At 42.5% G+C, this 23,515-nt stretch overlaps 1 protein-coding gene across 1 annotated transcript; it reads left to right on the forward strand.

Annotated features, from left to right (window-relative positions):
- Window positions 1-535: 535 nt before the first annotated feature.
- On the forward strand, window positions 536-22,442 carry LOC311112649 (C-type lectin domain family 12 member B-like; the record flags this gene model as incomplete). The annotated part of the gene is made up of 8 exons (XM_084155792.1): window positions 536-620; window positions 5,597-5,683; window positions 5,782-5,928; window positions 6,171-6,215; window positions 6,504-6,566; window positions 7,845-7,928; window positions 21,860-22,029; window positions 22,305-22,442. 8 exons carry the CDS (start codon window positions 536-538, stop codon window positions 22,440-22,442), a joined length of 819 nt encoding a protein of 272 aa, XP_084011918.1.
- Window positions 22,443-23,515: the final 1,073 nt, after the last annotated feature.

Consider the following 23,515-nt stretch of genomic DNA (forward strand, 5'->3'; position numbering starts at 1 on the left):
ATCGTGACAAACCATCTATCATGAATGATACTTAACTGACAGATAATATGTTATATCTCTGTATAATTACAGCTAGCTAGAATCCTATCTACAGTAAATTCTACAGGCCATGTTTGAATGAGCATGACAAGTCAACTGTCTTGGCTCTGCCTTTAGAGATGGCATCAGTATGTCTACTGTACGTTGACTAGGTTGCCAGTTTACAACATATTTAAATTAAGTTCTAGTTTACCACATATTCAAATAAAGACCAGCGGAAAATAGGAACTGAATATGAGTTCTGTATTTTAACTCACCACCCCACTCAGCATTCTCCTGGGACGTGTGTCCGTGCCTGTAAGCGTGTGTGTCTCTGTGCATGTTCTTTGCATAACATTCTGTGTATTCCGTAACAGTTGTGTTTGTGTTCTACTAGTGTGTGTGTGTGCTTGAGTGTGTGAGTGTTTGTGGAATTTTCATGAGTGAGCATGTGTGATGTTAAGGGACTTCTTCCTCTTCTGGTCTCCACTCTGAGAGAGGACTTAGAGTAGTGATGATGTCTGGTGAAATCGTCTACTCCGATGTTACATTCACTCGGCATCAGAACCAAGATGCTGGAGCAGAAAGTGAAGTTTCTAAAGGTGAGTCTCTCCTCCTCTTTATTCTCTCTCATTTATATCGTTATTTTAGTTTTCAAACATACGTTTACAATACAACATTTCATCACCTTGGGGGGCGAGGGTTGAAATGTCATAATTCAACAAGGAGTTAGTAACAGAAGAAGGCTGTATATACTGAGTGTATAAAACATGAAGAACACCTGCTCTTTCCATTACATACACTGACCAAGTGAAACCAGGTGAACGCTGTGATCAATTATTGATATCAAATGTTAAATCACTGTAGGAGACGGGTTAAAGAAGGATTTTTACCCCTTGAGACAATCGAGACATGGATTGTGTACGTGTGCCATTCAGAGGGTGAATGGGCAAGACAAAAGATTTGAACGGGGTATGGTAGTAGTTGCCAGGCGCACCGGTTTGTGTCAAGAACTGCAACGGTTTTTACACTCAACAGTTCCTCGTGTGCATCAACAATAATGATCCACCACCAAAAGGACATCCAGCCAACTTGACACAGCTGTGGGAAGCATTGGAGTCAACATCGGCCAGCATCCCTGTGCAACGCTTTCGACACCTTGAAAGGCCTCTGTATGTATAAAAATTATATTCTAATAATTTGATAAAATATTGAATTTGGCCTTTACTACTATAGCCCATAGAAACACATTGAAAAACACATTCAAAATGGCAAAAAATAGACAGTCAAAGAACAAATCATAAGGAATATCATAAGGAATATTTTTATTTAATTGTCACGTTCGTTTAAGGACGGGTCAGACCAAGGCGCAGCGTGAAATGCATACATGTTTATTTTAAAGATAAACACACGAACAAAACAACGTAACGCGAAGTCCACAGGCTAAACACAACACAAGCCTCTACACGGAACAAGATCCCACAACAACTGAATGCAAACAGGCTGCCTAAGTATGATCCCCAATCAGAGACAACGAGCGACAGCTGTCTCTGATTGGGAATCACACCCGGCCAAACATAGAAATACAACACCTAGACTGAGAACATAGAAAATACAACATAGAACTCCACACCCTGACTCAACATCCTAGAGTCCCATACGTCAGGGTGTGACAGTATCCCTCCCCCCCAAAGGTGCAGACTCCGACCGCACAAACCTTACATAACAGGGTAGGGTCCGGGTGGGCATTCCACCTCGGAGGCGGATCCGGCACCGGGCGTGACGACCACATTCTCTCAGCCTCCCCGTTACGCCCCTGGTCTGGTCTGGACCTCGGCACGCTGCTTCCCCTCTCCTTCCTCCCACGATGCACCAAGCCCTGTCTGGACCCTGGTGTGGGAGACCCCGAACCTGGAGAGGGACTGACATCTGGGTCTGGACTGGAGCCGCTGACCGGAGTTGGACTGGGCACCGGTGGAGCGAACTGCTCTGGCTCCGGACTGGAGCCGCTGACCGGAGCTGGACTGGGCACCGGTGGAGCGGACTGCTCTGGCTCCGGAGTGGAGCTGCTGACCGGAGCTGGACTGGATCCTGGTGGAGCGGACTGCTCTGGCTCCGGAGTGGAGCAGCTGACCGGTGCCGGCACTGGTGGAACGGGCACGGGCCGTGCCGGACTGGACACACGCACCACTGGCTTGGTGCGAGGAGCAGGAACGGGCCGGGCCGGACTGGCGACACGCAACACTGGCTTGGTGCGGGGAGCAGGCACGGGCCGGGCCGGACTGGGAACACGCACCACTGGTCTGGTGGGAGGAGCAGGAACGGGCCGGGCTGGACTGGAGACACACACCACAGGTCTGGTGCGAGGAGCAGGAATGGGCCGGGCCGGACTGGGGACACGCACCATTGGCTTGGTGCGGGGAGCAGGCACGGGCCGGACCGGACTAGGAACACACACCACTGGCTTGGTGCGAGGAGCAGGGACAGGCCTTACCGGACTGGGAACACGCACCACTGGCTTGGTGCGGGGAGCAGGAACGGGCCGGGCCGGACTGGGAACACGCACCACTGGCTTGGTGCGAGGAACAGGAACGGGCCGGACTGGGAACACGCACCACTGGCTTGGTGCTGGGAGCAGGCACGGGTCGTACCGGACTGGGAACACGCACCACTGGCCTGGTGCGAGGAACAGGAACGGGCCAGGCCGGACTGGGGAGACACACCACAGGTCTGGTGCGAGAAGCAGGAATGGGCCGGGCCGGACTGGAGACACGAACCACTGGTTTGGTGCGAGGAGCAGGAACGGGCCGGGCCGGGCTGGGGACACACACCACTGGCTTGGTGCGAGGAGCAGATACGGGCCGAACAGGACTGGTGAGGTGCACTGGAGACCAGGAGCGTTGAGCCGGCACTACCCGTCCTGGCTGGCTGCCCACTTTCACACGATACGTGCGGGGCGCTGGCACAGAACGCACTGGGCTGTGCATGCGCACTGGCGATACAGTGCGTATCTCTGCATACTTGGGTTCCTCTATTAACCCACGCTCCTTATGTTGCCTAACCAGCTCCTCTCTCCGTGAATCTACTTCCTCCTTCTCCCTACGAGCTTCCTGCAGTGCCTCCTCTTGAATGGAGCTCTCCCGCTCTATTCTCGCTATCAGCCCCCGTAATGTGGTGGCCTCCTCTCTTACCCTGCAGATCCGATCCTTCTCTCTCTCTCGGCACTCCTCCTCCAGTGAGGACTCCTCCGGGAGCCCCCACGAGTTAGGGAACAGAAACTCATCGTCGTCGTCGTCATCCTTCGACTCCTCAGTATAAAACTGTTCCCACTCTTCTTCCCCATGGTCGTAGGGACTCAACCTGGAAACCCACCGGGTGCAGTGGTCGGGGCTCTTCTCTCTCGCTCCCCGACCACTCCTTTAGCCCCCCAAATTTTTTTTATTGGGGCTGCCTCTCGGGCTTCCTCCTCGGCCGGCGCCTTCTGTGTTGCCGTTGCTCCTCTCCTGCCTGGGCTTCCTTCTTCGCCCAGGGTCCTTTCCCCGCAAATATCTCCTCCCAAGACCAAATCTTCCCCACCTGTGTCCAGGGTGTTTGCTCCTGGGCACGCTGCTTGGTCCGTGTTTGGTGGGATCTTCTGTCATGTTCGTTTAAGGACGGGTCAGACCAAAACTGTGTAAACCCAGGGGCTAGAGGGAAAATAAGACATATTTTGGTTGGGATCAATATGAGCTTTTCTGAAGTGTGTTTGTAACTGTACTTGAGGATAAATATGAATTAGTACTAAATGTTTAACATGTGGTATTGTGTGAGTCACTGGGCATCTCTTTTAGAATGTCTATAGCATTATTATGTAAAGTGCAAAGTTTTTGTCCATTTCCTTTTGAATATATTCCATAGGGCCTCAACAATGGTTCTCCATTTAGAATCCTGTTTTGAAGGATATGTACAGTTTTAGTGCAATGTAAAGGGCATGAGAAGATGACAGTTCCATGTAAAGTAGATGTTATTCGTCACACTCTGGACATGTCTGTTGGATTTCACACTGTGAACCAACTTCCAGACAGACATACAGACAGACAGACAGCATCAACCTGTAACATTTGGTTCATGGCCAAAAGTGTTTCCTCATTTCTCTTGACAATAAGTTAGCTTTTCTTCAGATATGCTGAATTAGAATATTAGATTGGTTAGTTACCCTAACAGTTAATAAAATGGTTTGCATGTTGGACCTTCCAGTCAGGGGACTCTAACCTAGTAGAGCTCAAAGGAAAGAATATTGAGATAGTGGATTGTAAGAGAGGAACTAGAATGGGACATTTCTTATAGAATGTTGAGATAGTGGATCGTGAGAGAGGAAATAGAATGGTACATTTCTAATAGAATGTTGAGATATTGGATTGTGAGAGAGAGGAACTAAAATGGTACATTTCTAATAGAATGTTGATACAGTTGATTGTGAGAGAGAAACTATACTGAACAAAAATATAAATGCCACAAGCAACAATTTAAAAGATTTTACTGAGTTACAGTTCATATAAGGAAATCAGTCAATTGAAATTAATTAATTAGGCTCTAATCTACGGATGTCACATGACTGGGAATACAGATATGCATATGTTGGTCATAGATACCTACAAAAAAATGGGCCTTACAATGACCTCAAGATCTCGTTACGGAATTTTTGTGCATTCAAATTGCAAATCGATAAAATACAATCGTGTACGTTGTCCGTAGTTTATGACTGCCCATACCATAACCCCACCACCACCATGGGGCACTCTGTTCACAACGTTGACATCAGCAAACTGCTCACCCACACGACACCATACACAAGGTCTACGGTTTTGAGGCCAGTTGAACGGACTGCCAAATTCTCTAAAACGACGTTTGAGGTGGCTTATGGTAGAGAAATTAATCTGTGGCATTGTGTTGTGTGACAAAACTGCACATTTTAGAGTGGCCTTTATTGTCCCCAGCACAAGGTGCACCTGTGTAATGATCATGCTGTTTAATCAGCTTCTTGATATCCCACACCTGTCAGGTGGATGGATTATCTTGGCAAAGGAGAAATTCTCACTAACAGGGAAGTGAACATATTTGTCTACATAATTTGAGCGCAATAAGCTTTTTGTGCAAATGGAACATTTCTGGGATCTTTTATTTCAGCTCATGAAACATGGGACCAACACCTTAGATGTTGCGTTTATATATATTTTCAGTGTAGACCGATACATTTCTAATATAATATTGATATAGTGGATTCTTAGAGAGGTACTAGAATGGTACATTTCTAATAAAATGTTGAGATAGTGGAATGTGTGAGAGAAACTAGAATGGTACAATACTAATAGAATGTTGAGATAGTGGAATGTGTGAGAGAAACTAGAATGGTACAATACTAATAGAATGTTGTGATAGTGGAATGTGAGAGAGAAACTAGAATGGTACAATTCTAATAGGGGGTAATCACCATGAGGTTGGTTTTAGGGAAATAATATAATCACGCATGGGGTGCAATATATATATAAAATAAATGAAAAAAAGAACAATTTCTTTCTTCATATCTCTGTAACCATAGGAGTAGCCGAACGTGAAGAGGATGTCACATACTCTGAGGTCAGAAGACCAGGAGGTAGAGCTAGAGAGCAGGAGGATCCTGGGAAAGGTGAGGTGTGTTTGTGTTACAGTTAGCTAAGGGTTACATTAAATACCCCTTATTTAACCTTATGACCTTATAACCTCTGACATCCACTCCTTTTCCAGGAAGTGACCCTGACACTAGTGACCCCTCTCCCCCAGTGGGGTCAAAGGCTGCAATCCCGGAGGGAGGGTCTGGGAGTGTTCCCGTGGTGACCCTGGCGTGTCTCTGTGTTCTACTGCTGGGTCTGGCTATCACTCTGGGAGTCCTCTGTGAGTATAGAAACATTTAACTGAACCCTGACCCTTTTACACTACTGAACCGAACTGGTTATGCATCCACTGTAGTTGTTGGCCTGGAACTCTGCTGAAAAGGACAATGTGCAGAGAAAATATCCAAGCCACCCCAGACCAGTACATTTCAGGTTGGTACGATAGTGTGATACACAAGAGAATAACAATTACCCTCCATCTTGTCTCCTTGTCTCTGTTCCAGATTCTTCCAACATGACTAGTCTTCAAGGAGGCTCGCTTTGCCCAGATGAAAGAGAATCTAACAGGTGAGAATATCAATGATCCAGAGGTCTTTACCATTATCAACCCCTTCTATAAATGTTTGAGAAAATCCATATAAATCATTAAGGTGCAGTTTGTCAATGGGGGACTGGCTCAGATTCAAATACTGCCGTTTCACTGTAATATATGAATAACATATTGTTTCATTTTAATAGGACTGTGGTTAGATAATAGGTAATTCTAGCTTGGACAAGGCTTACTTTCTTACCTTGTGGTTAGATATGTACATAAATGAATGTTATTCATCCATATTATTTGCTCTTTCATAACAGGGAAACTGCATGAACTGCAAGACAACTATAAGAGACTGCAGAATGAGAGCCACAACATAACAGGTAGGTAGTCTAGAGCAGGACTCTACTGACATGGGACTGACTAGCTGCTGTTCTCCTATTCATATCACAATATTGTCATAACATATCTGTAATTATTGCTTTTAAAGGCTGGTCATGACACACATTAACACCATCATCCCAGACAGCCTAGACCCACACCAATTCACATACACTACAGATGCACAGATGAAGCAATCTCAATTGCACTTCACACTGCCCTCTCCCACCTGGACAAGATGTGAAATAACTATGTGAGAATGCTGTACATAGACTACAGCTCAGCGTTCAACACCATAGTCCCCTCCAATATCATTACCAAGCTAAGGACCCTGGGACTGAACACCTCCCTCTGCAACTGGATCCTGGACTTCCTGACAGGCCGGCCCCAGGTGGTGAGGGTAGGCAACAACACCTCCACCACGCTGACCCTCAACACGGGGGGCACCTCAGGGGTGTGTGCTTAGTCCCCTCCTGTACTCCCTGTTCACCCACGACTGACCCACATTAACATACACTACATACACACACACACACAAACTTAACACACACACGCAGACCGACAAAACACAAACACACATACATACATACACATTACACACACACACTTTTATACTCATAATTTGCTGCTGCTGCTACTCTGTTCTTTATTTTACTCTTATTATGATCCATCCTGATGCCTAGTCACTTTACCCTGCCTTCATGTACATATCTACCTCAAATACCTCAGCATATTGATCTGATACTGGTACTCCCTGTATATAGCTCCATTCTTTTGTATTTTATTTTATTCCTCTTGTGTTACTATTTTGTTTTTATTTTAAACTCTGCATTTTAGGGAAGGGCTCATAAGCAAGAATTTCACGGTAAAGTCTACACCAGTTGTATTCGGCGCATGTGACTAATAACACTTGATTTGATTTGACATACTAATGTAAAGGGGAAGTTGAACCCAATTTAACTAAAACTTCTCATTTCAATACAAAGTTCCATGTTATCAAGATTAGGATTACATTTACACTGCAGTAGTATTGCTTCCCCAAAACATGTTTCAATATTGTATATGCTATCATTGCACTGTATATGAGGAAGGTTTTTCTTGACCAGGGAAAAGTCCTGGCCCTAATGGAAATTTAGTCATATGAGTGTGGTGACGTGCATTGGAAAGTCATTTTATACTTCAAATGTTTTGTTTGCCAACTACATACCTTTTGTATTATGGCCTTAATTCAACAGAACTACACTGTATTCTAATTTGTTGTAAATCTCTTCTGTTCTTAGTCCAGAAAGAGTTGTTATCCTCAGGTCTTCGAGACTGTGAGGCCAACCTGACTAGGGTCAAAGATCTCCTGCCAACCATCCAAGGTCAGTTCAATCCTCCCTATGTACTGTGGTTGTGACTAGATGGATTACAGCTACAAATGAGATTACCATACAAATAAGAATGGAATCATGGATTCATGGAATATAATAATTGTTATACCTATGGATTTACCATTTAACTACTGCGAGAGTTTGGACATAAGTTTTGAAGCCAGATAACGACTCAGAGTAGGATATAACTTTTTGTTGCTATGGCGATAGATAGCTAGATGCTAGCTAGAGGTAGGGCAGCAATGTGCAGATAGCTGGTGGTCAATATGTACAGAGTTTCAATTTGAAAAGAGCACATTTAGGATGCATTGGCATTTAGCAGGACAAATTGGCTTGGTTATATTGTATCTCTGCACTGGCAATTTATTTGAAACGTTATAGTTTATTTCCTACCTCCACCGGAATGTGGCAAGCACGATTACATGATAGGATAGGATGTATATGATTAAATGCATTATACACTGTTTGTTTACCTCAATATTGATTTAGCTAGCATTGTGAAGCAGTGTCTACGCATACAAGCAACAGTTCATTGATATTTCATCAAAAATAAACGATCGCCAGTGAAACTATTCATTTTTACTTTGAGAAAATCTAAGTGATATCCGACTCCGACTCATCATCTGGCTTCCAAACGCAAGTCCAAACTCTCGCAGTGCTCAATGGTGAATCTCGTCCGTAGCTGTACTCCATCTAGTCACAACCATGTACTCTAACCTATGACAGAATGAGCGTGGATGTCCAATGGCCAGTAGTTCAATTATAGGATATGTGGTGGAGCTGTTCTTCAACTTGTTACCCAGTCAGCCCAATTCTGATCTTTTTTCCCACTAATTGGTATTGTAGTGTAGGTTATTCGTAGGTGTTATCGTCAATCAAGGAGTCTGCTTAGGCTGGATCGTGTTCAAAGGCCTTTATTCAAACCACGAGGTTGCAGCGTAAGTACGGACACAATATCCGGAGAACCAGACCCCAAATAAATCTTGCTGTATTCTAACTCTTCGTCACCGCTCCCCCCTTTATATAGCCTTCCAAGAGTTGAATAGCTCCCTCTACTGTTCAATCCCCGTATCTTACCACCCACTTCCTGTTTGTCATATGTGACGTCACGCTAAAACCTTCCCTCTTGATAGCAATAATCAACCTTCCATTTCTTCCTGAAAAACCTTTAACAAAGACATAATTTTAATACACTACATATTCCCCCCTTCGAGACAAAACTAAAAAGTCTCGACAACAATAGGATTATGACCAGTAACAATTTATCTTATTGAGTATCTTTAACCTTAAACCAAAAACATTCTTCTCTAGAGTGTAAATACCTTTCTATGAAATAACTGTTTATGGAGTGTAAATACATTACTATGAAATATGAACAACTGTTTATGCAGTATGAATACATTACTATGACATATGAAGAAATCTCTATGGAGTGTAAGAGCGAAAAACTGTCTGGCAGCCATCTTTTCAGATATCCATCCATCAATCAAGACAGTAAAATTCTCTTACGGTCCCTCTGCCCCAGGCAACCACCTCGGTACTCCAGATAACCTCATAAACCATGTAAATACATTTGAAACTATAATACAATTAACTACACATGTAAGCCCCTGTAAACAAAATCCTATCCAGAAACATCCACTCTCAGGCTGGTCAACCCATAGGACCTGAAAGGGAATCTCTCCCTGCCTAAACGTCCTTTCCCTAAACCCCATCGAAATAAACAAAAGCATCTAAGATCCTCATCTGCATTCAATAACATCAAACATCATTCTACTAAAATCAATACCTAAGAATATGACACAATTATGTATTACACATCAAATATGTCTATATTTCATTGCAGACACTGGAATGTAGTCCACTACACTTCATCTCCTCCGTAGTCTCGACTTCCAATGGACTTGTTAATGATGAAATCGGCCACACCCTCCTTGTTTCATCTCCTCCAGTCATATTGTCCCTTCATATTGTCTTTGTTTGAGTATTCCAATCTCCACATGTTCTCCCAAATGCCTCTGGAAGAAAAAGAAAAAGACCAAACAGTATCTTTTCCAAAAAAACACTTTCAAATTAAACATCACTATCCACTAAGACTATAAAACTGATATATAAATGATGCATGAATCACATAAACCCATTCCCCCCTTGATTCATAAATCATACTAAAAATCACACTAATATTGAAGAAAAAAAATTGTAAAATGATCAAATAATCAAAAAGGATATTTATCCATCAGTAGTCCATCTAGACCCCCTCGTCCATCTTCGTCCAGATCAGGAACAATCAACAACGGCATCTGAGTGTTGTCTCCAGGCATCACAACACCGACCCATCTTAATATCATAGCTTTTGCAAAGGTCAGTAACAAAGTACAAAAGCAAAACATGACACACAACGCTATCAGAGCTGCGACTAAAATCTGAACCATCACTGCTCCTATTGGGCCTAACTGATCTTGCAACCAAGACTTCGCCGACCATCCAGCTTTCTCAGATCTTCCAAATGCATCCCTGATATTCTTCAAAGCATCTATAACACTTGTGATATTATCGGAACTATCTGGGATCAAAGTATAACAATCATCCCCCGTCAGATTCATAGCCAAACATAAGCCACCTTGTCTTGCCAAAATATAATCAAGAGCCATGTCATGTTTCAACAACGTCAGTCTGTGACTTCTTTGAGCATTTGACAGAAGGTGAAACCCTCTTATTGTTTCATTTGCAAAGCCCTGCAACGTATATGTAATATTATCAATATGATCTGCTAAGAATGTTACACCATACCATGGAAAAAGACCAAGTCCCCACTTCTCTCCCAGACTTATTCTCCAATGGTAGGCTTCAAGATTAGTAAATTTAGCCATGTCTCGTTTAACCCTATTTTCAACAGTAGTTTCAGATTGATCTGGGGTCGGTGCTACTCCTCTTCTTATTGTAAAAACCTCATATGGAAGCTTCAACGTGGACATGTAACAACACCCTTTCCATCCATAGGGTAAAAATATATATGCTTTATCACCACAAACCCACCAAATATCTCTAAAATTCCCAATAGTTGCATTGATAGGGAAAAATTGATCCATCACCATCAAAGTCCTGCCCTTCTTACTACCTGGTGCATAAAAAGTTACATTATATTTGTCACCTTTACCCTTTCGTCCGTGTTTACCGAACGTCAACATATACCCATCACAATCTGATATTCCCATGAACATACCATTTACCTCATCTGTATTATTAGAACAAATACAAGTTTTAGCTCTCACTGCTCTCACCTCAAATGCTTCAGGGATCACTGTAACCTGACTTTCTTTACCACCCACCATATTCACATAGGGAAATTCATTTAACCAAGAACACTTATAACTAGGCTTATACAAATGGTGTGACAACGACATGTCTTTGTCTGTCAATACTCGTTGATGATACAACAGCCATCTCAACGCATAGGCCTGACACCCACCCGCCAATGGTTGAGCAATCGTCTGTAAAATTGAACCCCACGTCTCTGGTGCTGGAATTCTCAACAGACATGGACCCTCAAGATTCCTCACTGATCTTACAGCATGAGTTAATTGCTGAAACCAAAGATTTCTCCCTGCCCATTGATCTTTAATTTTCAAAACCGCCGAATCAAATCCATATGCTTTCCATTTAGCGTCTCTTTTCCCTACCGAGCGGGATTGATCAGATGTATCTTCTGATGTTAAGTTGAACCCAAAAAACCCATCCTGTTCTTCCATGATATTATCCTGTACTATTTCAGATGAACCTATATTGTTTTCAATGACTACTTGCTGAGTCATTTCAGTTACATCGTTTACTTTTAGAAAAGTTGTTGTTGGTGTCGGTATCATACCTCCTACATTTGTTATTGCCGTCGTACCCCCAAATCCTTCCAAAGTCACCATTAAAGTAGTTGATTTAGTTAATGTCTTTTGTTCTAACATTGGTGCTGACACTATTGGATCCCTTGTAATCGAATGCGCTATATTTATGGCTTTACCAACTGTCAATGTTGAAATAGTTAAATTGCTTCCCACTGTTGTTCTAACAGACTGACGTGTTGGTGTTATTGTTGTTACTTCATTCCTAGTTTTCGTAACGTTTTGGTCTGACTTTTCTCCTAACTGGTCTAGGCCTATTTTGTCCAACCGAATCACTAGCTTCTCCTTTAACAGAGTTGCCCTTGGTGGCCTCTGCTGCTTCACATCCCACTGAAATATTCCCTGTTGCTTCTGGGACGTATTGGAAATCAATTTCTCCAAATCCTCCTTCCTTTCCATCCCCTGCATAGTCATCTCTGGCATAATCAGAAGTGTCATCATTATCAATATTAACCCCAACATTGACAATCTCTCCCTCTTCCTGTTCTCCCCTATCTCCATCTTCTCTCTCTACGCGTGGCACCTCTTCTGTAGGCGCTTTAACACAATGTGACAAATGATACCACGTAGGAGACCCCTTAACCTGGACAGCTGTTCCAGTACTACGAACCACTTCAAATGGTCCGTCACGACGTTCGTTATACCACTTCCTTCTGAATATCTTTACGAATACTTTGTCTCCCGGTTGTACTGTATTCCTCTTATCCTCCTCAGGCGCCTTCTGCACCTCTTCTTGTCTTTGCCTGTCAGAAACATATGTGGACAACTTTTTATGAAAATTGGCCATATATGTAACGTACGCTCTCATTTCATCTTCCAACAGGGCCAAGCTTGGACCCTTTCCGCTTGTTCGCAAACAAGGCGTTGGCATCCTTCTTCCTGTTACCAACTCATGGGGTGTCATACGTAGATCACGTAACTCACTTGAGCGACACACCATTAGTGCTAAAGGAAGCGCCGCTATCCAGTTTAGACCTGTATGTTGACAAATCTTCACAATGCGGTTCTTCAAGACACCGTTCATTCTTTCACACATCCCCTGACTTTGTGGGTGATAAACTGCTCCAAGACGTTGCTTAATTCCCAATTTTTGCAACATCAATTTTACTGATTTATCCACAAATTCTCTTCCATTGTCTGAGGATATTCGATCGGGTAATCCCCACCTGCTTATGACCTCTTTACATAAGAACTTGGCAACTGACTGAGCATCCTTACGCTTGGTTGGACAAGCTTCCGTCCATCGTGAAAATCTATCTACAACCACCAACATGTATCTTTTCCCATCAACTGGTTGTATCATATCAACAAAGTCAATGACCAACTCACGCATAGGACCCCTGGGTGTAGGAATGTAACCTGGATGAACAGGTATCCCTCTTCGAACATTATTTTTAAGACAGATAGTGCATCTTCCTATCAAATAATCAATTTGTTCAAACAAATATGGAGCCCAAAAACCATATTCCTTTGTGATCTTTCTGTGAACCTCCCCCCTCGCAACATGAGCTAAGCCATGTGCTTCTTGAATCATCAGACCTAGAAGGTCTAGAGGCGCTACTATCAACCCCTCATGGTTTCTCCACAGACCAGTAGCATCTTTGACCGCTCCTCGGTCTAGCCATAGCTGTTTGTCGATCATAGAAGCGGCTTCTTGCATCAAAATTACATCTCGAAGCGTAATTTTGTCTTCCAAGTCCACTACATGAGTGACCAGAAAAACTTTTCCCAATTTATCCGCTCCTGCGACGGCTTTTGCAGCTTCATCAGCAGCTTTGTTCCCTTGTGTCACTCTTGACATATCTGTCTTGTGAGCTGCACACTTAGCTATCGCTATCTCTGTAGGTTTCATCATAGCATGCAACAATTTCATGATTTGTGCATGATGTTGTATCGGAGAACCATCCGATTTTTTGAACCCTCGACCTTTCCATACCGCCCCAAACAAATGACATACACTATGTGCATATGCTGAATCAGTGTATATGGTTACTCGCTTACCTTCCGCTAACAAACATGCTTCTGTTAGCCCCACAAGTTCAGCAAGTTGTGCAGACGCAGGCTGTGGTATTACTTCAGCCTTTTCAACAACAAATCCCATCCCTCTGCCTCTAACTACTGCATAACCAGCACATAACTTATCTCCCACCCGATAGCAAGACCCATCAGTCCAATACTCCAGGTCTGCTTCACGTAATGGAAAGGCTTGTAAATCTGATCGAAGCCTCGAATATCTCTCTGCTTCTTGGACACAATCATGTGGCTCACCATCCTCGGAAGTTGGTAAACTCTCGGCTGGATTTACTGTATCACATCTCACAAGGGTGACATCCTCCTGCTCTAAGAGTCTATGATAGTCTCTGAGCCTAGGCATTGTCAATGTATACTTCCCATAGTTCAAAAGATTTCTGAGACTATGATGGGTAAGAATTGTCACGGGGTAGCCCATCGTGACCGATGATGCTTTGTCATACATGGAATACACCCCCACCATTGCTCTGTAGCACAGTGGTAACCCTAGTTCTACCTCTGAATAAGCAGTAGAGTAGTAGGAAATAGGCTGAGGATTCGTCCCCATGCCTGTCGGTTGACAAAGAACCGCGCATGCATATCTACCTCCAGTAGAAGTAGACACATATAGCAAAAAGTTATTTGAATAATCTGGTAGTGCAAGTGCAGGTGCCTCCTGCAACCTCTGTTTGATAGTTTAAAATGCCACATGGCCTTCCTGTGTCCAGGAAAGATTGCTATGGAGTTGACCACTCTCAGTACCCCTCACCATAGCCCTCAATGGGGCCATCAAACTAGTATAATCCTCTACCCAAGCGGAGGAATAACCAGCAATACCCAGAAATGTCATCATTTCTCTGACTGTTCTAGGTTTTGGAGCCTTACGAATAGTTTCCACCTGCTTGTCCGAAATGTTTCTGTGGCCATGAGTTATGTTTTGACCTAAATATACCACTTTCTCCTGACAATATTGCAACTTTTTCTGTAACACCTTGTGTCCCTTTTCTGCCAATACCTGTAGTAATTTAATTGAGTCCCTATGACATGTTTCCTTATTTTGTGAGCAAACCATTATATCATCCACGTACTGAATGACAGTGCTTTGCAATATCTGATCTATCCCTACCAAATCTTCCTTCAATACTTTATTGAAGATATGCGGTGAATGCCGGTACCCCTGTGGCATTCTATTGTACTCATAGAACTGTCCCTTATAGGTGAACCCAAATAAATCCTGACTCTCTACACTAAGTGGAACACTGAAAAATGCTCCACATAAGTCCAGTACTGTAAAATGTGTCGCATCTGGAGGAACTTGAGCTAACAAGGTATGAGGATCTGGCACGTCTGCTGGAAAGTCAATCACTATTTCATTCACTGCTCTCAAATCATGAGCTACCCGATAACTTCCATCTGGTTTTTTTACAGGCCACAAAGGCGTGTTACTCCGAGGGTGTTTTGTTGTCCTTAAAACCCCTACTGTCGAAAGTCCATCAATTTGTGGTTCAATCCCTTTGATTGCTTCCTCTGTCAATGGATATTGATTTTTCCATGGAGGTTTGGCTCCTGGTCGAAGTTCAACCTTCACAGGTTGAGCTGATTTTACAAGTCCAATATCAGTACTATGTTGAGACCACAACCCTTCTGGGACTTGTTGCAACATCTCCTCTTTCATAGGATCTGAATCAATCTTCATATTGCAAATAGATTCATGTGTCATTCCTACAGCCTGTGGCTCTCCTTGTCCTTGAGCCGAAATCATTATTTTGAGAAATCGTTGATCTTCACTTCTCCAGATCGCCAAATTTTCTTTCGTTGGTCTGAAAGTAAGTTTCTCTGCTTCTGTCATCATTTCTCCTATTTGCTTTTGCTCATAGCCTTCTGAAACCAACAAGGTAACATGTGGCACACTCTTCTCAATCTCAAATTCTCTATTCAGATAATCATCGGTGTTTATCTTCATAGCTGCTCCTTGTGGTCCTAAAATAATGCAACTTGAGCTAAGTTGAACATTCTTCGGTTGATGACTCAACCATTCCTCTGATTGTGGTTGAGCAGCCTTCTTGAAATACTTAAGCGTACAATGGAATGGATATTCCGGAAGCTTCGCATCCGGCATATTTGCAACAATAAATCTTTCCCATATCTTAACCTGCTTCATAAAATCTTCACTGAGATTTCCAATCCAGAATACTGAAGACGAATCCATCTCCGTCATCATCGACAATTGGTAAACCCTTTCCTTTGGCATTTCTATCAGACAGCCGTCTGGTGTACATCTGATTGTACAGTTCAATTTACACAAGGCATCTCTTCCCAATAATGCAACAGGTGTATGTTCTGATACCAGTATGGGTATTTTAATTTTGTGATCTTTATAGCAGAGCTCAATTGGTTCCGTAAGAGGAATCAGCTGTTTTACTCCCTCAAATCCGATTGTCCTAATGAGTTGATTGGACATAGGGAGATGTGTAGCATCTTCAGGTCGAACACAGGTGAACGCAGCTCCGCTATCCGCCATTACTTCCAATGGTCGGTTGTTTATTTTCACCTCAATTGTTGGATCTCTTTCCGATCCTGACGCTACCAGCTGACACCCCCCTTTCGAATCATCTAGGCACCTCTAGAATCCTGGCTCCGGACCCCTGTAGGGGTTCACCGGTCCTCCCGATGCTTTTGACTGGCCCCTGTATCTTCCTCTGAAATTCCCTCTAAGGTCTCCTCCTGACCAATTACACTCACGGGCAAAGTGACCAACCTGTCCACAATTATAACACACATCTGGAGACGGCGGGAAGACTGGCTTACCTCTTCCTCTCCAATTCTGTGTCTGCCCAGAAATTGGCTGTGGGTATGAATTAACTGGTGCCGCCATTGGTGGCTGGTACAATTGCGGTTGGAACTGTTCTGGTGGAAGCTGTGGCAGTGCTTGTTGGTTCGGTGCACACGGACTCTGCATAACCAAAGCTTGTTTCTTATCCTTTTTATTCTCTCCCAGTTGTATTAGATTAAGTTTCCGGAGAGTTTCCTCGTCCTGCTCTTTCTGGTTGAGTTCCTTCTTCCTGTACAGATCCACTTGATGCGCTATGTGATCTGTATAGACACCTTTTGTCATGCTTCCAAGTCCAACCACTTCTGCCAGTTTGTTTCTTACTGGTGCGGGCAGTCCCATTTGCAGTTTAGCTCTCAAAATTGACTGCTCAATTTGACTCACATCTGGATCATTTCCAGTAATATTTCTCCACACTTGATGAACTCTTGACACATAGGCTCTCGGATTTTCTTGTTGTCCTAGTGGATCAATCAGAATATTATCAGGATGCACATTCGTTGGAAATGTATCTTTCAATGCTCTCCACAGACAATTCCTACTTGCAGCCAACAATTCAGGATCGTTCACTGCCGTCCCAACATATCTCATGAGTCCAGCCCTCTGGAAGACTTCTTCCATATCCGGAATCCCAATGAGATTAGCCAACAGTCTCTTAACGTCTCCTATGGCAGACTGTGTTCCCACCGTAATTTCCTCCAATTTCGAAATCCAAGGATAGGCCCCATTCTGAAGAATAGGCAGCTTCTCAAGTATGTTCGACATATCGGTATTTTGCAACGGCTTATATTCAAAGTTTTGACCTCGAATGATAACTGGTACCATTTTGCTCGTGCTATCTTTCCTTGACCTTAATGCATATTTTGTCTCATCTTTTTCAGACTCTCTTCTCAGCTGTCTCTCCTTCCGTATGGTCAGCGTCTGAAGTTCTTCCTGTAACTCTCTTACTTCTCCTGCAGTCCGTGCACTCTTCAGTTCTGATAAGCATTGGTCTATATCTCCATCTATTTCTTCTGCAACAGTCTTTGCCGGAGAAACTCCTTTCGAATACGCAGCACCTTCAGTCTTCTCTTTATCGCTGTCTTCATCTTTGCTTCCCTCCGCACTCGAATATATTGTATCCTTCTTCTTCGAATCTTCCTCAGCACTGTAATATCTTGTATCCTTCTTCTTCAAACCTTCCTCAGCACTGTAATATCTTGTATCCTTCTTCTTCAAACCTTCCTTACCCCTTCTCTCCGTTCTGGCCAACCTCCGTTTGATGACCGGATCATATCCACCCATGATCCCCTCTAAATCACTCTGATCATCATCGTCCTTCTCCAATTCCATCCTACTTAACCTCATACCACCCTTAGTTTTCAGACTTCTCGTTTTCTTTCCACCTTTGGTGCTTGGATGCATTTTACGGTCGTTTCTGCTTGTCCTCTCTCTATAATTTGTTCATCTTCATCTCTGATGTAATAATCCCCCTGTTGGAGGATTACTGGAAGCTGAGGATAAGCATCCCTAAGCTCAACTTCCTTCTCATACGGTGGGGGTCTTCTCGCTGAATCCGTATGTGAGAAAGGTATACCGACCTCTACCCTCAGTTTCTCTGTCGACGTCTCTTCCTTTAGCTTTTTCTCCATACCTTTGCTTCCCTTGTCTTTGGTATCTTTCATCAGTTTTTGTCCTTCCTCTTCAAACAATTTAAGAACACCCAGCTCCCTCTGTCTCTTCTCTTTACGTCGTTCCTTTTGTTTTCCCTTCTTCTGATCTGCCTTGTAAATTGACAGAAGTACTCTCATGATGTTGATAACATCCGGATTAAGAGCCCCTTCCTCTGGCCAGGGTTGTTCAATGTCAGGCCAACGTTTGTTCCATTTGCCGGATAATCTCGCAATACCCTTAACTAAAGGATTACTATGTTCGACTATATTAACCGGTGTAATAACTTTCATAGCCTTGCTATCCTTTCTCCCCATTGTAAGTCCTCTTTTATCTTTCTTTATTGTGAACTATTTATTTTAGCCTATATAGCCTATGGCTTTCCCCCCTTTAATTATTAATATAACCTAAACAACCCGAGAGAAAAAAAAATAAAAAAAATATGAATAATAAAAATTTAAAAAATCTGAATATTAAAAATAAAAAAATATGAATATTAAAAAAATTCTAAAAATCTGAATTTAAAATTTTTCCAAAAAATATGAATATTAATTTTTTTTGAAAAATATGAATAATTAAACAAATTAAAATATGAATATTAAAATTTTAATTAAAAATAAACCCCCCTAAAAAAATCCATTAAATTATTCAATTAAAATTTTAATTAACAACCATGAATAATTATGAATAATTAAGACCAATTTTTATTTCTACACCTATTTTACCAATTTAGGACCCACTTACCTTAACCCCTCCGGAAAGTGAATACCAGTAGTCAACTTCCACAGCATTCCAAACAACATGGAATTCTAATCTACAACACCATCACCCCAATAAATTCCATTGTTTAATATGCACCCAAGTATTTTACTATCACAGAATAAAACAATATGCACCCAAGTATTTTAATATCACAGAATAAAACAATATGCACCCAAGTATTTTAATATCACAGAATAAAATACTTCCAATCTACAACAATACCACACCAATATAAACCATTGTTTAATATGAAGCCAAATATTTCAATATCACAGAATAATGTCAGTACCTGCTTTCCAACCGACTCCCCCAGTCAGGCCCAGTAATGCACAGAGACCCAAAACTGCAACTTTTATTCCCTGATCAGTCCGTTGCCAAGCGTGTAAGAGAGTATCATTGCATCCAACATCCTAGGGAAAGATTTTGTAGACAAAAAAGTACTAGCCTGATTTTGAATGATCCTCTGCCTGCGTCACACCTTGTCACGTCACGTCACGCACACGTTAGCCCCCCTCTCTCTCCTTTGCTCCGTTCTATAGCCTCATATAACAAGGGAAGAAAACAATACAGACAAGCATTTATTCACATTCAATATATATATTCTGCTACCAACCCGAACCCAGGAAGAAATAAATAGCTCAAAACATTTTAAAACCTGACCCCAGGAATAAATAGATCGCTCAAAACATTTTAATTATATTTTAATCCGTCATTCAAATCAATGCATTATACTTCGTCAACATATATTCAATTTATAAATTTACTACATCTCTACAAATAGTTTAACGTTCACATAACAGTTACTTTAACGATTTTAAAAGAGTCATGTTCACCTTTCTTTTCCGGTAGCCATTAAACCCCTAAAAGGAAACCCCAAACAATCATATGACCTTACGCCACCATTTTGTTCCGTCGACTCAGCACGACCGCATGTCGTAGCTCTCGCCCTGTAAAATCACCCGCATGCGCACATCCAATCAAAACCACATTTTCACCTCCACGAAACGGATACCAGTCCAGCTGTACCTTTCGTTCCCCTCCTAGTCAAACAACATTTAACAGCGCTCACAAAACATACAACCTGACTTACAGACAGTGACAAGTTTAAGAGACTTTAATCCATCGCAATGGAATCTCTAAGGATATCCGTTAGCATGTAGCATGCAACACAATTAGCATTAGCAGTTAGCATTAGCCTGAGGTACACTGTGACACAAAACCCAGTTAGCATTTAGCCTTAAGCATTAGCATTTAACCACGATGTACCACGTGGCCCGAACCATACAATCAAGCCTTAGCCACGAGGCACCACGTGGCCTGAAACAACCCAGCCTTAGCTTCAGCCTCTAGCCAACTGCGGCCTACTAGCTATACAAATGAACACCCCGCACCGTGGCCCAATCATTGTCTATCAGTAATATCTCCTTCTAACTTTGTGTTGCCGTAAGTTCTGGATAATCATAGAGAGGTTACCCCAAGCATTATAGTTCGTCAACCATACGATGAGTATATAACATACATATAATTCGTCCAGCTTAATAATTCCCAGAATTAACCCTACACCACATAACGCGTTGCAAGGATTTTATGGCCCATTTCCAGATTCCCGGTGCCCTAACTATGCAGACATCTTCCAACCTTTATTCTCTACCAATCCATTGTCCTAAACATGCTATTATTCCCCGTTACCCATCAACCAAATTTAGAATATTTGTTATCAGACTCCTAATCGACAACAACACTCCACATCAACCACGACCAAAAGTACTTTTAACTGTACACCGTCAAAGCCCTCTCATGAATCAGCGGGATAACCAATGGCCAAATTTCTTTGTGAGTAATCTCTCACCTTTAGAGCCGGCTTGGCCAGTAGTCAACTCGCGAATCCAGGAAAGGGACCAACAACGATGCAATCAATATCTCAGCGGAGCCTCCATTTGTAGTGTAGGTTATTCGTAGGTGTTATCGTCAATCAAGGAGTCTGCTTAGGCTGGATCGTGTTCAAAGGCCTTTATTCAAACCACGAGGTTCCAGCGTAAGTACGGACACAATATCCGGAGAACCAGACCCCAAATAAATCTTGCTGTATTCTAACTCTTCGTCACCGCTCCCCCCTTTATATAGCCTTCCAAGAGTTGAATAGCTCCCTCTACTGTTCAATCCCCGTATCTTACCACCTACTTCCTGTTTGTCATATGTGACGTCACGCTAAAACCTTCCCTCTTGATAGCAATAATCAACCTTCCATTTCTTCCTGAAAAACCTTTAACAAAGACATAATTTTAATACACTACAGTATTTTGACCATAGGAGGTTGGTGGCACCGTAATTGGGGAGGACGGGCTCAAGGTAATGGCTGGAGCGGAATTGGTGGAATGGTATCAAATACATCAAACACATGGTTTCCATGTGCTTGATCCCATTCCAATTACTCCCTTCTAGCCATTATTATGAGCCGTCCTTCCCTCAGCAGCCTTCACTGCTTTTGACCAATCAGATCAGCTCTTTTGCTGATCATTTGCCCAATTATTGTCAAAAGATCTGATTGCTCAATAGACCAATAATTGAGCAAAATATCAGAATTGGGCTGACAGTGTAAACACAGTATGTCATTGTTTCACATTCCATTGATGTCCTTTCTCTTTCAGGTTATCTCTCCCTTAGCCCACAACTCTTGTGCTCTCTTAAAGGGACACACACATTTAACAAGAACATCACAGGATGTAGAACTGAAAGTAATCAAATTTCAATGATATGTTATCTCTTCTCTCTTCTAGGGAATCAGAAGGAATGTAATGCTGATAGGAAGCCATGTTCTCCTGGCTGGGAGTTCTACAATGGATCATGTTACTACTTCTCTAAAGACAAACTGACCTGGGAACAGAGTCAGTACGCCTGCATCCGCGATGGAGGACACCTGGTCATCATAGAGAGTAGTCAGGAGCAGGTAAGGTTGGAGGTGCAGTAATTAATTGCTAATGGCTCCCACATAAAGGGCAGACTTCAAGTTAGGATACAGCCTTCTGTTAGTGTCTCTCTGTGCTTTGCATGTCTGTCTCCATTGGTTGACCTTAGAGGAAAGCAGGCGGGGCTCTCGCTCTTCAAGTTAAAAATATACTTTATTTAGAATAGTATAAAAAAATAAACGTTCAGCCATCAAAGCTTTCTTCAGGATGAGAACCATTGGTCCATTGGTTGATTAACGTGTGGTTTCATCCATAGGAGTTTATAAAACAGAGAGTGGTAACACTGGGAATTGATCCTTATGAACACAGCCCCTGGATAGGACTGACAGATGAGAAGCAAGAGAAAGTGTGGGTCTGGATGGACAATACAACTCTTAATGAGAACATCAAGTAAGGATGTTTTTAAGGCATACATTTGCACACATCTACACACACAGATAAGCACTTATGCTCAAACAAACACACACACAAAGACACACAAAGACAACTCAGCTGTACACTCAAAATTAAAACATGGTATACATAGTTCTGTTGTGGCCAAATATATTGGCACTCTTCCACTTTTATTAAATAATTCCCTATTTCTTCTCAAATAAGTTGAAATAGAAAAAAACTTTTGATATCCACACATTTCTATTGGCTTTTCAACATTGTAGAACCAATTACATTTTTGTAAACTTAAGCAACTTTTTACTGTAAATTTGGCCCAGTCTTTAGCAGCAATCTGCTCTAATTCTTCAATATTAGAGAGGTGCCCTCCACCAACTGCTGTTTTCAGATCTCACCATTGATTTGGGCTGTGATTCAGATCTGGACTCATCACTGCCCACTCCAGAACAGTCCAGTGTTTCTTGTTCAACCGTTCCTGGGTGCTTTTTGATGTGTGTTTGGGGTTGTTGTCCTGCTGGAGGACCCACAACCTTCAATGGAGACACAGTTTTTGGACACTGGGTTTAACACTGGACTCCAATCTGCTGATTTCATGATGTCTTGCGCACGTTCAAGGCCCCCAGTACTAGAGGCAGCAAAGCAACCCCACAGCATTATCAAACCTCCCCATGTTTGATTGTAGGGATGGTGTTCTTTTAATTGAATGCTTCATTTGGTCATCGGTAAACACAGTGCTGATCTGTATTTCCAAAGAGATACAATTTTGTTTTGTTTGTGGCCAGTGAAGAGTCCAGATCTGAATCACATCCATAATCTATGGCGAGAGCTGAAAACAGCAGTTGGTGGAGGGCACCCCTCAAACATTGAAGAATTAGAGCAGTTTTCTGCTAAAAATTGGGCCAAATTGCCAGTAGAAAGGTTCAGAAAGTTCATTGACGGCTACAGGAAACATTTGTCGGGAGCTATCTTGGCGAAAAGCTCTGCTACCAAGTACCAGCTCCAGGGTGCTAATCATTTTGTCCATGCCATTTGTCTTTATTTTCTAAATATATATGTTTTCCTTCTGCTGGGACATAC

The sequence above is a fragment of the Coregonus lavaretus genome, assembly GCF_964263955.1.
Source record: "Coregonus lavaretus genome assembly, chromosome: 39".
Classification (NCBI taxonomy): Eukaryota; Metazoa; Chordata; class Actinopteri; order Salmoniformes; family Salmonidae; genus Coregonus; species Coregonus lavaretus.